The sequence below is a fragment of the Lolium perenne genome, chromosome 1 (genome assembly GCF_019359855.2).
Source record: "Lolium perenne isolate Kyuss_39 chromosome 1, Kyuss_2.0, whole genome shotgun sequence".
Taxonomy (NCBI): domain Eukaryota; kingdom Viridiplantae; phylum Streptophyta; class Magnoliopsida; order Poales; family Poaceae; genus Lolium; species Lolium perenne.
The window spans coordinates 200,039,675-200,055,624 of NC_067244.2; the positions used below are offsets into that span (position 1 = coordinate 200,039,675).

The following is a 15,950-nucleotide window of genomic DNA, read 5'->3' on the forward strand; positions in this document are numbered from 1 at the left end:
GATAGTTCTCACATTAGAAATAGTATTAACTCCACATGCCTTCTCAATCCTCTTGGGAAAATAAACGGTATGCTCCCTATCATCAACATTGAAAGTAACCTTTCCTTTATTGCAATCAATAACAGCCCCTGCGGTGTTAAGAAAAGGTCTCCCAAGAATAATAGACATATTATCATCTTCAGGCATTTCCAACACAACAAAATCAGTTAATATCAAGCAGTTAGTAGTAACTTGAACAGGAACATTCTCACATATACCAACAGGAATAGCAGTAGATTTATCAGCCATTTGCAAAGATATATCAGTAGGTATCAACTTATCTAGGTAAAGTCTCTTATAAAGAGAAAAAGGCATAACACTAACACCGGCTCCCAAGTCACATAGAGCAGTTTTAACATAATTATTCTTAATAGAACAAGGAATAGTAGGTATACCTGGGTCGCCCAACTTCTTTGGAATTTTGCCATTGAAAGAGTAATTAGCAAGCATAGTGGAAATTTCCTCATTGGGGATTTTCCTTTTGTTAGTAACAATATCTTTCATATACTTTGAATAAGGAGGCAATTTAATGGCATCAGTCAAAGGGATTTGCAAGAATAAAGGTTTCATCCATTCGCAAAATTTATTATAGTGTTCTTCTTCCTTTGATTTTAGTTTCTTAGCAGGAAAAGGCATTTGCTTTTGCACCCAAGGTTCTCTTTCATTACCATGTTTCTCAGCAATAAAGTCTTCTTTAGTATACTTTTTATTTTTAGCATGCTTCTCAGGTTCTTCTTCAGCCTCTTCTTTATCAGGAGTATCATTCTTATCATTATCTTTATCATTATCATGTTCATTACCACTTTCAGTTTTAGCATCAGAAATAGAAATACTATTAGGATCATTAGCAGGTTCAGAGGATTCTACAACATTTTTATGTTTCTTCTTCTTCTTCTTCCTAGAATGAGCACTAGGTTCAATGCGTTGAGAATCTTGTTCAATTCTTTTGGGATGCCCTTCAGGATATAGAGGATCCTGGGTAGAGACACCACCTCTAGTTGTTACTTCATAAGCATGTTTCTCTTTAGAATTATTCCCTAACAAGTCATTTTGCACTTTAGTGAGTTGATCAATTTGAGTTTGAATCATTTGAAAATGTTTAACAAGCATCTTAACATCATTGGAGGTTCTCTCCACAATACCATGTAATTCACTAATAGCTTGAGAATTTTCCATTAAATGATTCTCTACCCTCATATTAAAATTTTCTTGCTTAACAATATAATTATCAAACTCATCTAAGCATTGTGCAGGAGGTTTCGAATACGGAATATCTTCCCTAGTAAAGCGTTGAAGGGAGTTTACCTCAATCATGGACGAAGGGGGAATTATCTCACATATATCTTCAATAGGAGGTAGATTCTTCACATCTTCAGATTTAATACCTTTCTCCTTGAGAGACTTCTTGGCTTCCCTCATATCTTCATCATTCAATTTAATTAAACCCCTCTTCTTCACTATTGGCGTTGGAGTTGGTTCAGGCGTATTCCAATCATCATAATTCCGGCCTATTTTAGCCAATAATTCTTCAGTGTCATCTGGAGTTCTTTTCCTGAAAACACAACCAGCACAACTATCCAGGTATGCCCTAGAATCAATGGTTAGTCCACTATAAAATATATCAAGTAATTCATGCTTTTCTAAATCATGGTCAGGCAAAGCTCTAATAAGAGAGCAAAATCTCGCCCAAGACTCATGAAATTTCTCTTCTTCTCCATGATCAAAACTATAAACTCTCTGCAAAGCAGCATGTTGAGCACTAGCAGGAAAATATTTCCGAAAGAAAACAGCAAGCAATTCTTTTGGACTTTTAATAGAACTAGGTGGCAAATTATTATACCAAGTTTTAGCGTCATCCTTCAATGAGAATGGAAATATTTTAGCAACAAAGTAAGTACGCTTCTTAACGTCATCAGAAAACAAGCTACTCAAAGTAGATAACTCAGTCATGTGTTCAACAGCACTTTCTTTTTCAGTACCACAGAAAGGTGTTTTCTCAACAATAGCTATATGAGATAGATCAAGAGAAAAATCATAATCTTTATCCCTAATGTTTATAGGAGATGTGGCAAATTTAGGATCAGGAGACAGTTTATATCTAACAGTATGTTCTGCAAGCAACTTTTTAATTTTTCTTGCATCAGTAGTAGCATTGCATTTTTCAATAAAATCATCATCAAGCTCCACATAATCTTCCTCAGGATCATCACTAAAATAACCAAGTTCAGGTGAACTAACAGGTGTAGTAGCATTAGGAGTTTCAGTATTTTCAATTTGTCTAGACCTAGCAATTGTAGCATCTAGAAAGGATCCCAATGAACCACTATCATCAAGCACAGCAGAAACATTATCAATATTATGAGAGTGTTCAGATTCAGCAGATGTACCCACATGCGAAGCATGTGGCGGTGAAACAAGTTTATCAATCACAGATGGTGAATCAAGTGTAGCGGAGGTACTCAGAATTGTACCTTTTCTTGTAGTGGATGGTAATATGGCGATCTTAGTATCGCGAGGTTTACCCATGATGGAGAATTTGCAGCGAACAATATTAATCCAAGTGAACTTCCAAATAAAGCTATGCTCCCCGGCAACGGCGCCAGAAAATAGTCTTGATGACCCACAAGTATAGGGGATCGCAACAGTCTTCGAGGGAAGTAAAACCCAATTTATTGATTCGACACAAGGGGAGACAAAGAACACTTGGAAGCCTTAACAACGGAGTTGTCAATTCAGTTGCACCTGGAAACAGACTTGCTCGCAAGAGTTTATCAGTAGTAACAGTTTTATAGCAGTAGCAGTAGTGAAATAACAGCAGCAGAGTAACAGAGACAGCAGTAGTGATTATAGTAAACAGCAGGATTAAAATACTGTAGGCACGGGGACGGATGACGGGCGTTGCATGGATGAGAGAAACTCATGTAACAATCATAGCAGGGCATTTGCAGATAATAATAAAACGGTGTCCAAGTACAAAGCAATCAATAGGCATGTGTTCCATATATAGTCGTGCGTGCTCGCAATGAGAAACTTGCACAACATCTTTTGTCCTACCAGCCGGTGGCAGCCGGGCCTCAAGGGAAACTACTGGATATTAAGGTACTCCTTTTAATAGAGTACCGGAGCAAAGCATTAACACTCCGTGAACACATGTGATCCTCACATCGCTACCATTCCCTCCGGTTGTCCCGATTTCTGTCACTTCGGGGCCATCGGTTCCGGACAGCGACATGTGTATACAACTTATAGATAAGACCATAAACAATGATTATCTTCATGAAACAATAACATGTTCAGATCTGAGATCATGGCACTCGGGCCCTAGTGACAAGCATTAAGCATAACAAGTTGCAACAATATCATCAAAGTACCAATAACGGACACTAGGCACTATGCCCTAACAATCTTATGCTATTACATGACCAATCTCATCCAATCCCTACCATCCCCTTCGGCCTACAGCGGGGGAATTACTCACACATGGATGGGGGAAACATTGCTGGTTGATGGAGAGGCGTTGGCGGTGATGGCGGTGATGATCTCCTCCAATTCCCCGTCCCGGCGGAGTGCCAGAACGGAGACTTCTGGCTCCCGCGACGGAGTTTCGCGATGTGGCGGCGTTCTGGAGGGTTTCTGGCGACTTCGACTTCTCTCCTGGTGTTTTTAGGTCGAGGCGAATAAGTAGTCCGAAGGAGGGCGTCGGAGGCCGGCCGAGGGGGCCACACCACAGGGCCGCGCGGGCCCCCCTGGGCCGCGCCGCCCTATGGTGTGGGGCCCTCGGGCCTCCACTTCAATTGCCCTTCTGGCTCCGTTAGTTTCCTGGGAAAATAGGGCCTTCTGCATAAATTCCGAGGTTTTTCCCGAAAGTTGGATTTCTGCACAAAAACGAGACACCAGAGCAGTTCTGCTGAAAACAGCGTTAGTCCGTGTTAGTTGCATCCAAAACACACAAATTAGAGGCAAAACAATAGCAAAAGTGTTCGGGAAAGTAGATACGTTTTGGACGTATCAAGATGCGCTAAGAGCATCTCCACTCGCCCTCCCCAAAGGCCCCCAATAGCCGATTTTGGGGAGCCGACGCGAAAACAGGCGCCCAGCTGCGTTCCCCAAATTAGTTTTTCCATCGGCATGGCCCAACTCTTTATCCAACGCCCCCAGGCCGAACCCAATCTACAGGGGGGCTAGCGAGGGCGCCGATGTGGCGAGAAAATGCCACGGGCCAGCCGTATCGGCGACTGGAACTGAAAAACACAAACATTTCCCTCCTTTTCGCCTCGCGACCGCTGTCGCCGCTGCATTCACACCTCACCGAGATTGTCCATTGCCGCCGGTAGGAACCCACTCTACCGCCGCAAACCCTCGCCACCTCGCCGGCCCTTCCTACCATCGATGTCCACCCGCTCCCGCCACCACTGATACCTCCATCCCCATCGTGCTCCCAGCTTACACGTGAGGTGTTCGGCTGTTTGACAAGGCGATGGACTCGGACGACGAGGACTTCATGGCCGCGCTCATGGACGAGGAGCTCGCTGTCGCAGCTGCGACCAGGGATGCCTGCTTGCGCACAGTTGATGTGGGCGTAGTAGCTTCCTTGTGATGTTGGGAACCCCAAGAGGAAGCTATGATGTGTACAGCAGCAAGTTTTCCCTCAGTAAGAAACCAAGGTTTATCGAACCAGTAGGAGCCAAGAAGCACGTTGAAGGTTGATGGCGGCGAGATGTAGTGCGGCGCAACACCAGGGATTCCGGCGCCAACGTGGAACCTGCACAACACAACCAAATTACTTTGCCCCAACGAAACAGTGAGGTTGTCAATCTCACCGGCTTGCTGTAACAATGGATTAGATGTATAGTGTGGATGATGATTGTTTGCAGAGAACAGTAAAACAAGTATTGCAGTAGATTGTATTCGATTAAAAGAATGGACCGGGGTCCACAGTTCACTAGTGGTGTCTCTCCCATAAGAAATAGCATATTGGGTAAACAAATTATAGTTGGGCAATTGACAAATAGAGAGGACATGACAATGCACATACATGACATGATGAGTATTGTGAGATTCAATTGGGCATTACAACAAAGTACATAGACCGCTATCCAGCATGCATCTATGCCTAAAAAGTCCACTTTCAGGTTATCATCTGAACCCCTTCCGGTATTAAGTTGCAAGCAACAGACAATTGCATTAAGTATGGTGCGTAATGTAATCAATAACTATATCCTCGAACATAGCATCAATGTTTTATCCCTAGTGGCAACAGCACATCCACAACCTTAGAACTTTCTCGTCACATCGTCCTGCATTTAATGGAGGCATGAACCCACTATCGAGCATAAATACTCCCTCTTGGAGTTACTAGCAAAAACTTGGCCAGAGCCTCTACTAACAACGGAGAGCATGCAAGATCATAAACAACACATAGGTAATAGATTGATAATCAACATAACATAGTATTCTCTATTCATCGGATCCCAACAAACGCACATGTAGCTTTACAGATAGATGATCTTGATCATGATAGGCAGCTCACAAGATCAGACAATGATAGCACATGAGGAGAAGACAACCATCTAGCTACTGCTATGGACCCATAGTCCAAGGGTGAACTACTCACTCATCAATCCGGAGGCGACCATGGCGGTGTAGAGTCCTCCGGGAGATGAATCCCCTCTCCGGCAAGGTGCCGGAGGCGATCTCCTGAATCCCCCGAGATGGGATTGGCGACGGCGGCGTCTCAGTAAGGTTTTCCGTATCGTGGCTCTCGGTACTGGGGGTTTCTCGACGAAGGCTATTTGTAGGCGGAAGGGTAGGTCAAAGGGCGTCACGAGGGGCCCACACAACAGGGCCGCGCGGCCAAGGGCCAGGCCGCGCCGCCCTGTGGTGTCGCCACCTCGTGGCCCCACTTCGTCTCTCCCTCGGACTTCTGGAAGCTTCGTGCAAAAATAGGACCCTGGGCGTTGATTTCGTCCAATTCCGAGAATATTTCCTTACTAGGATTTCTGAAACCAAAAACAGCAGAAAACAGCAACTGGCTCTTCGGCATCTCGTTAATAGGTTAGTGCCGGAAAATGCATAATAATGACATATAATGTGTATAAAACATGTGAGTATCATCATAAAAGTAGCATGGAACATAAGAAATTATAGATACGTTTGAGACGTATCAAGCATCCCAAGCTTAGTTCCTACTCGTCCCGAGTTGGTAAACGATAACAAAGATAATTTCTTAAGTGACAATGCTACCAACATAATCTTGATCAATACTATTGTAAGCACATGTAATGAATGCAGCGATCAAAACAATGGTAATGACATGAGTAAACAACTGAATCATAAAGCAAAGACTTTTCATGAATAGTACTTAAAGACAAGCATCAATAAGTCTTGCATAAGAGTTAACTCATAAAGCAATAATTCAAAGTAAAGGTATTGAAGCAACACAAAGGAAGATGAAGTTTCAGCGGTTGCTTTCAACTTGTAACATGTATATCTCATGGATATTGTCAATGTAAAGTAATATAACAAGTGCAATATGCAAGTATGTAGGAATCAATGCACAGTTCACACAAGTGTTTGCTTCTTGAGGTGGAAAGAGATAGGTGAACTGACTCAACAATAAAAGTAAAAGAATGGTCCTTGAAAGAGGAAAGCATCGATTGCTATATTTGTGCTAGAGCTTTTATTTTGAAAACAAGAAACAATTTTGTCAACGGTAGTAATAAAGCACATGTATTATGTAAATTATATCTTACAAGTTGCAAGCCTCATGCATAGTATACTAATAGTGCCCGCACCTTGTCCTAATTAGCTTGGATTTACATGGATTATCATAGCATAGCACATGTTTCAACCAAGTGTCACAAAGGGGTACCTCTATGCCGCCTGTACAAAGGTCTAAGGAGAAAGCTCGCATTGGATTTCTCGCTTTTGGTTATTCTCGACTTAGACATCCATACCGGGACAACATAGACAACAGATAATGGACTCCTCTTTAATGCATAAGCATTCAACAACAGATAATACTCTCATAAGAGATTGAGGTTTGTTGTCCAAACTGAAACTTCCACCATGGATCATGGCTTTAGTTAGCGGCCCAATGTTCTTCTCTAACAATATGCATACTCAAACCATTTGATCATGATAAATCACTCTTACTTCAGACAAGACGAACATGCATAGCAACTCACATGATATTCAACAAAGAAATAGTTGATGGCGTCCCCAGGAACATGGTTATCGCACAACAAGCAACTTAATAAGAGATAAAGTGCATAAGTACATATTCAATACCACAATAGTTTTTAAGCTATTTGTCCCATGAGCTATATATTGTAAAGGTAAAGAATGGAAATTTTAAAGGTAGCACTCAAGCAATGTACTTTGGAATGGCGGAGAAATACCATGTGGTAGGTAGGTATGGTGGACACAAATGGCATAGTGGTTGGCTCAAGGATTTTGGATGCATGAGAAGTATTCCCTCTCGATACAAGGTTTAGGCTAGCAAGGTTATTTGAAACAAACACAAGGATGAACCGGTACAGCAAAACTCACATAAAAGACATATTGTAAACATTATAAGACTCTATACCGTCTTCCTTGTTGTTCAAACTCAATACTAGAAATTATCTAGACCTTAGAGAGACCAAACATGCAAATCAGATTTAGCATGCTCTATGTATTTCTTCATTAATAGGTGCAAAGTATATGATGCAAGAGCTTAAATATGAGCACAACAATTGCCAAGTATCACATTATTCAAGATATTATACCAATTACCACATATATCATTTTCCAATTCCAACCATATAACAATTTAACGAAGAAGAAACTTTTGCCATGAATATTATGAGTAAAGTCTAAGGACATATTTGTCCATATGCAACAGCGGAGCGTGTCTCTCTCCCACACAATGAATGCTAGGATCCAACTTTATTCAAACAAAACAAAAACAAAAACAAACAGACGCTCAAAGCAAAGTACATAAGATGTGATGGAATAAAAATATAGTTTCACTAGAGGAACCTGATAATGTTGTCGATGAAGAAGGGGATGCCTTGGGCATCCCCAAGCTTAGACGCTTGAGTCTTCTTGATATATGCAGGGGTGAACCACCGGGGCATCCCCAAGCTTAGAGCTTTCACTCTCCTTGATCATAGTGTATATCCTCCTCCTCTCTTGATCCTTGAAAACTTCCTCCACACCAAACTCGAAACAAACTCATTAGAGGGTTAGTGCATAATCAAAATTCACATATTCAGAAGTGACACAATCATTCTTTATACTTCTGGACATTGCACAAAGCTACTGAAAGTCAATGGAACAAAGAAATCCATCTAACTTAGCAAAACAGGCAATGCAAAATAAAAGGCAGAATCTGTCAAAACAGAACAGTTCGTAAAGACGATTTTTTAACAGGCACCAGACTTGCTCAGATGAGAAAACTTAAAACTAATGAAAGTTGCGTACATATCTGAGGATCACTCACGTAAATTGGCATAATTTTCTGAGTTATCTACAGAGAATTAGACCCAGATTCGTGACAGCAAAGAAAACTGTTTCTGCACAGTAATCCAAATCTAGTATCATACTTCTATTAGAGACTTTACTTGGCACAACAATTCAATAAAAATAAGATAAGGAGAGGTTGCTACAGTAGTAAACAACTTCCAAGACTCAAATATAAAACAAAATTACTGTAGTAAAAACATGGGTTGTCTCCCATAAGCGCTTTTCTTTAACGCCTTTCAGCTAGGCGCAGAAAGTGTGTATCAAGTATTATCAAGAGATGAAGCATCAACATCAACAGGTACCTTAGATGCTCCATTATCTATAGTGGTAATAAGAGCTTTGTCAATTTTAGGCCTATAATAGTTTTTTGGCTTAGGCACCTTAGAGACATACATGAACTTTTGCTCCTTACCTACATAAGCTTTCTCCCTATAATTAAGAGAAGAAAAAGTTGAACCCAAAATTCCCATAGCTTCTTCAAGTTTATATATCCTATGGGTTTGATTATCATGAGTAGCACAAGTTTCTAAGATAGAAATTCTCTCATTAATTCCTCCTAGAGATTCATCAAGTTTATTAGTGCTACTGAATAGTATTCCCAATTTAGTTTCAATACTCGGAAGGTTTTGCTCTATGGTCTCTATCTTTTTCATAATATCTTCAAGAGAGATTTCAGTTTTCACTTCATTAACAGGTGGTTTTCCAAATAGACTCTCAATAATGCAACTAGCTTCTAAAGCAGGAGTACCTAGGAAATTACCTCCCGCGAGACAATCAAGAACATACCTATTCCAACTAGAGATACCAACATAAAAATTCCTGAGTAGGATAATAGTGGAGTGTTTCTTAGTGCACCTATTATGAGCATCACTAATTCTATACCAAGCATCTTTTAAACATTCTCCCCCTTGTTGTTTAAACGAACGAACTTCAACTTCAGGATTACTCATTTTAGTAATAGTAAATAAAGTAAACTAGATAAAGTAAATGCAAGTAACTAATTTTTTTTTGTTTTTAATATAGCAAACAAGATAGTAAATAAAGTAAAACTAGCAACTAATTTTTTTGTGTTTTGTTTTAGTGCAGCAAACAAAGTAGTAAATAAAATAAAGCAAGACAAAAACAAAGTAAAGAGATTGCGATGTGGAGACTCCCCTTGCAGCGTGTCTTGATCTCCCCGGCAACGGCGCCAGAAAAAGAGCTGCTTGCGCACAGTTGATGTGGGCGTAGTAGCTTCCTTGTGATGTTGGGAACCCCAAGAGGAAGGTATGATGTGTACAGCAGCAAGTTTTCCCTCAGTAAGAAACCAAGGTTTATCGAACCAGTAGGAGCCAAGAAGCACGTTGAAGGTTGATGGTCACGAGATGTAGTGCGGCGCAACACCAGGGATTCCGGCGCCAACGTGGAACCTGCACAACACAACCAAATTACTTTGCCCCAACGAAACAGTGAGGTTGTCAATCTCACCGGCTTGCTGTAACAAAGGATTAGATGTATAGTGTGGATGATGATTGTTTGCAAAGAACAGTAAAACAAGTATTGCAGTAGATTGTATTCGATTAAAAGAATGGACCGGGGTCCACAGTTCACTAGTGGTGTCTCTCCCATAAGAAATAGCATATTGGGTAAACAAATTACAGTTGGGCAATTGACAAATAGAGAGGGCATGACAATGCACATACATGACATGATGAGTATTGTGAGATTCAATTGGGCATTACGACAAAGTACATAGACCGCTATCCAGCATGCATCTATGCCTAAAAAGTCCACTTTCAGGTTATCATCCGAACCCCTTCCGGTATTAAGTTGCAAGCAACAGACAATTGCATTAAGTATGGTGCGTAATGTAATCAATAACTATATCCTCGAACATAGCATCAATGTTTTATCCCTAGTGGCAACAGCACATCCACAACCTTAGAACTTTGTCACTTTGTCCTGCATTTAATGGAGGCATGAACCCACTATCGAGCATAAATACTCCCTCTTGGAGTTACTAGCAAAAACTTGGCCAGAGCCTCTACTAACAACAGAGAGCATGCAAGATCATAAACAACACATAGGTAATAGATTGATAATCAACATAACATAGTATTCGCTATTCATCGGATCCCAACAAACGCACATGTAGCTTTACAGATAGATGATCTTGATCATGATAGGCAGCTCACAAGATCAGACAATGATAGCACATGAGGAGAAGACAACCATCTAGCTACTGCTATGGACCCATAGTCCAGGGGTGAACTACTCACTCATCAATCCGGAGGCGACCATGGCGGTGTAGAGTCCTCCGGGAGATGAATCCCCTCTCCGGCAGGGTGCCGGAGGCGATCTCCTGAATCCCCCGAGATGGGATTGGCGGCGGCGGCGTCTCAGGAAGGTTTTCCGTATCGTGGCTCTCGCATCGGGGGTTTCTCGACGAAGGCTATTTGTAGGCGGAAGGGTAGGTCAAAGGGCGTCACGAGGGGCCCACACAACAGGGCCGCACGGCCAAGGGCCAGGCCGCGCCGCCCTGTGGTGTCGCCACCTCGTGGCCCCACTTCGTCTCTCCCTCGGACTTCTGGAAGCTTCGTGCAAAAATAGGACCCTGGGCGTTGATTTCGTCCAATTCCGAGAATATTTCGTTAATAGGATTTCTGAAACCAAAAACAGCAGAAAACAGCAACTGGCTCTTCGGCATCTCGTTAATAGGTTAGTGCCGGAAAATGCATAATAATGACATATAATGTGTATAAAACATGTGAGTATCATCATAAAAGTAGCATGGAACATAAGAAATTATAGATACGTTTGAGACGTATCAATGCCGCTGTAGACGATGAGCATCTGGCGATCCTCGTCTTGCTCTTGGCCATGATCGCCGAGGAGGACAAGCCGGTCATTGGTGGCTCCGCGCCGAGGCGCCGGAAGAGCAAGCCAAGGTAAATGATGGAAGGCTATTGCATGCTCTATGCCAACTACTTCGCCGACGATCCATTGCACGCCGATATCGTATTGCGTCGTTGTTTCTGGATGAGTAGGAAACTCTTCCCGAAGATATTCGAGAATTTGAGGGAGATAGACTACTTGAAATTGAAGAGAGTCGCCGTCAGCGAGCTTGGTTTCTTGACAATTCAGAAATGCACAGTGGATCTTCGGATGCTTCCCTATGGAATTGCAGGTGATACACATGATGATTATTTGCGCATGGCAGAGTCCATGGCCATTAATTGCATGTATAGATTCTGCAGGGAAATTGTGGTAGTGTTTGAAAAGACCTATCTGCGCACACCCAATGCACACCCAATGCGGCAGACCCGGCTCGGATCTTGGCACAAAATGCAGAGAGGGGTTTTCGTGGGATGCTTGGCAGCATCGACTATATGCACTGGGCATGGAAGAACTGTCCATTCGCACACCAGGGAATGTAAGGGACACAAGGGTGCATGGAGTGTTGTGCATGACCTATGGATTTGGCATGCGTTCTTCAGCATGGCAGGATCACACAATGATATCAATGTGTTGCAGTTCTTAGATGTGTTCCAGAAGCTTGTCGAAGGCAATGCCCCTTCGGTGCAGTTTGAGATTAATGGCCACCAGTATGACAAGGGCTACTATCTTGCAGGTGGCATCTATCCAAGATGGTCAACATTTGTGAAGACAATCTTAAACCCTGTACCTAGAAGGAAGAAAACTTGGTTTGCTCAATTGCAGGAGGCTGCCATAAAGGATGTGGAGAGGGTATTTGGTGTGCTGCAAGCTCGCTTTGCATTGTCCGATACCCTGCTCTTACATGGTCCAAAGAGCAGATGTGGGAGGTCATAACATGTTGTGTCATACTGCACAACATGATCATCGAGAGCGAGAGGGAATTTCCAGTGTTTGACACTAAACCATATGAATGAATGGGTCCTCTTGCAGAGGTTGATCACAATGTGCCACCGCATTTGCTGCTTTTCTCGCCAGGCGTCATGAAGTCCGAGAATCCAACACTCATCACCAATTGCAAGATGATCTGGTGGAGCATTTGTGGATTCTCAAAGACGGCGACTAGTTTGTTTATTTATTTTCCATTGTGATTTAATCTTTTTAATTTGTGTGCTATGTTGAACTTGCTGAATTATGTCCAACATTTTTTTAAGTTGTAATAAATTATCACAATTTATTTGTTGTTTAAATTTAAAGTATATATAAAACTGTATTGGGGGCGCCGTATGGGGTACACGGCTGGACACTGGCATATCCTCAATTCTCATTTTGCACCGGTGCCCCCCATATGTCCCCTAAAACGGCTACGCCGGACACCATATGGAGAGGGCGAGTGAAAATACTCTAAATGTGGAACTTCTGCAGGAGCCCGCTCACATCCTTACTCCTGGTCATTGCTGTATTCAACCGGTCATGTTAGACTCCAATTTTCACCTCAAATAGTTGATATTTCATATATGCCCTTTAATCCAAAAAAAAAGATGCACCACTAGCCATGGACAAGGACACACGTTGACAACACGTCTCCACTTTGGTTGATGGGCGACCGACGTCAGGACAACACAACATGAGTCTATGCCATAGATTCCGTTGGCATCGACCTAGCTACACTGATCACCTGAAAAAACATTGTACGGTTTTGATGGAGAGAAGTCCTAGCGAGTGGTTTTTTTTTTTGCGGGGAAAAGAGAAATATATTAAGCAATAGGAGGATTACTTGGTCGACAACCCGGCTAACCTCTAGGGGTAAGTTTGAGAACCATACGTTCGACCACCGTCTAATCCTACCTATCCTAGCAAGCTCGTGACTAACCGTATTGGAGTCAGGGCTTACTTTCATTACAGATATATCTCTTTCTCTAATCAACTCTCTAATGATATAAATACGAAACGCATAAATTGAAGTGTTTGGTGTAGACTGCCGTATTAACTCGCATGCTTCAGAACAATCTTTTTCAATCAAGAAAGGGAGATTGGTTGACATCAGACCAAGCTGAATTCCTTCCTCAATCGCCATGAGCTCCGCAACCGTCGCATCTTGACACTGCTTTATCTCCCGGTAGGCCGCAACGATCACCTTGCCTTCATGATCTCTCAGCACCATACTGATGCCCGCTTCGCTGTTGCTGAGGAAGGCACCATCCGTATTTAACTTGGCATGGCCCGGTTCTGGAGCTGTCCATCTCTTCTGCTCTTGCTTCCTTCCATCTTGGTGCTGAATTTTCACTCCTAAATGGCAGCCTTGATCAATGATCATTTTGCCTTTGGCGATATCTCCCCCGGGATATTGCTTGATTAGAGCTAGTGTGTTGGCATAGCTCAGTAGAAAACGGCGCGACCCCTCAATAGATGGGCATGGTTTTGCATGTGTCATCTCATTATGGTTGTGCCAGATCCTCCATAGAACCAAGAGTGTGCGAGAGCGCTGCGAGTCTGGGATCATCTGAAGTAGTTGGAGCAACCATTCAGTACCAACCGGCTTGAGCAAGTCATCCGTTGGCAGGTCCCATTCCTCCTTCATGGCCAACCACAATGCCCGCGCTTGAGGACATCGCACAAAGACATGGAAAGTATCCTCCGCTTCTTGACCACATATCTAATAAAGATTAGTTGTCGCCATTTTCCTATTTGCCATATTATCCTGTGTAGCTAGGCCATTACGGCAAATCTTCCATGCAAGCATTTTAACCTTTGGAGGGACTTGAGCATTCCAGATTAATTTCCAGCAGGGCCGATGGCCATCAGGCCGAGTACTTGTTGCTCCCTAGTACATGTCTACTGTTGCAATATCAAAGGCCATATTGTATGCCGACTTTACTGTGAATAGTCCGCGCTTCTCCGGGAACCAGGCGATGAAGTCAGCCTCATTCCTTCTAGATGTTTGAATCTTAAGGATTTCAGCTGCATCATTCGGAGTGAAATAGTATTGCAAGTTTAGTAGTTGGTTGAGATTAATCCAATAGCTAACCTGGATCATTACTTGTTTGTATCTACTATACTGAGAGGAGAGGGTATGCACTTTGAGTAGGCTATTGAATTGTATCTTGAAGTAGTTATTGAAACAATGAGTGAACTTGTGTTTTTGGCTGATTATATGGTACATGTAAGGTGGTGATCTAATTGGATATGTATCAACATGTACTTGAGTTGAGTAACACAATTGTTTTGAAGAGTTGACAAGGTAATTTAGCAAGTTGTGAGCATACAATTCTAAGAGTGTAAATGTGGCATAGAAAAGTCGCAACATAGTAAAAACATCGAACAAATGTCTCGGTCTAATGTGGGTTGGGTGGACGTTCAATTTCTCCTTTTTTATTCCATATATGTATTCTTGTTTCAGTAGTCCAAGGAATAGCTGAACAAAGTTGCCTAAGACCAATACAGAAGGAGAAAATAAAACAGGAGTTCAAATGCTCAAGCGCATGCATTTGGACCATCCAAATTCGCGCGGAATACGGATGGCTTCATTAAAAATTGGTACAGTGCTAAAAAAAGCCGTAAAACCCACCCAGGCCTCCCTGGGCTCTTTCTAGCCAAACGGGCTACTATATGCTGGCTCCACAATTCCCAGGATGGCCCAATATCCGGCAGAAGATGCCCTACCCTACCTAGGCAGTTCTCTATATAAACGACGTGATGCGCCACCACGGGCGCCGCCCGCCGTCAACCTACTCGCCGCCATCGTCTTCCTGTTCTCATCAGCACCGTTCCTTTCTCCTCCGAGGTTCTGCTTGGTTGACGTCGCCAAGATTTCGAGATTTCGATTGCGTTCGACGACGACGAACTCGTCTTGCCTTGATGCATCTTGTTTCTGTTCTTTTGTCTTCTTGATTTGTTTTTCACTCATGGTTTTGCTTGATTGTGCAACTGGAAAGATGGTTCTCCTCCTGATCCAGATCGATTCGCTCGGTCAGGGGGCGAACCACAAGCCTTTGATCTCTTTCCTCAAAGGAAACTAGCAGGATTTAATGCTGGCCTGTCGATTCTGATGGCTCGGCAGTTTGGCTATTCTGTGACATTTTCTTCCTATTATTCCTCTAGAATGCCTTGTACGATGCCATGCTCCCCTATTTTATTAGGGGATGTAGTCACTTTTGATGTTATTAGCTTATTTCCCCTTGAGGCCTTATTTGGTACTAGAGTTTTAGTGGGGATTAGCGGGGATAATCCGCTCCAAATTTTAAATCCCCACTTATCCCCAATGCATGTTTGGTGCTAGAGTATGAGAGAGTTTAATCCCCACTTATCCCCACTTTTCCCCACTTTTCCCTAAATTTTTAGTGTAATTTTTTCAATCCCCAATACTCTATCCCTACCTAGTGGATTGGGGATGGGGTTTTGTGGGGATTGGATGACAGCAGTGATTCACCCAATACTCTAGAGTATTATCCCCACTGAAACACTAGTACCAAACAAGGCCTGATTAATCT

At 42.5% G+C, this 15,950-nt stretch overlaps 1 protein-coding gene across 1 annotated transcript; it reads left to right on the forward strand.

The window, feature by feature from the left end:
- The first annotated feature begins 11,406 nt into the window (after positions 1-11,406).
- On the forward strand, positions 11,407-12,357 carry LOC127336295 (uncharacterized). Its single transcript, XM_051363096.1, has 2 exons — positions 11,407-11,474; positions 11,574-12,357. Exons 1-2 carry the CDS (start codon positions 11,407-11,409, stop codon positions 12,355-12,357), a joined length of 852 nt encoding a protein of 283 aa, XP_051219056.1.
- Positions 12,358-15,950: the final 3,593 nt, after the last annotated feature.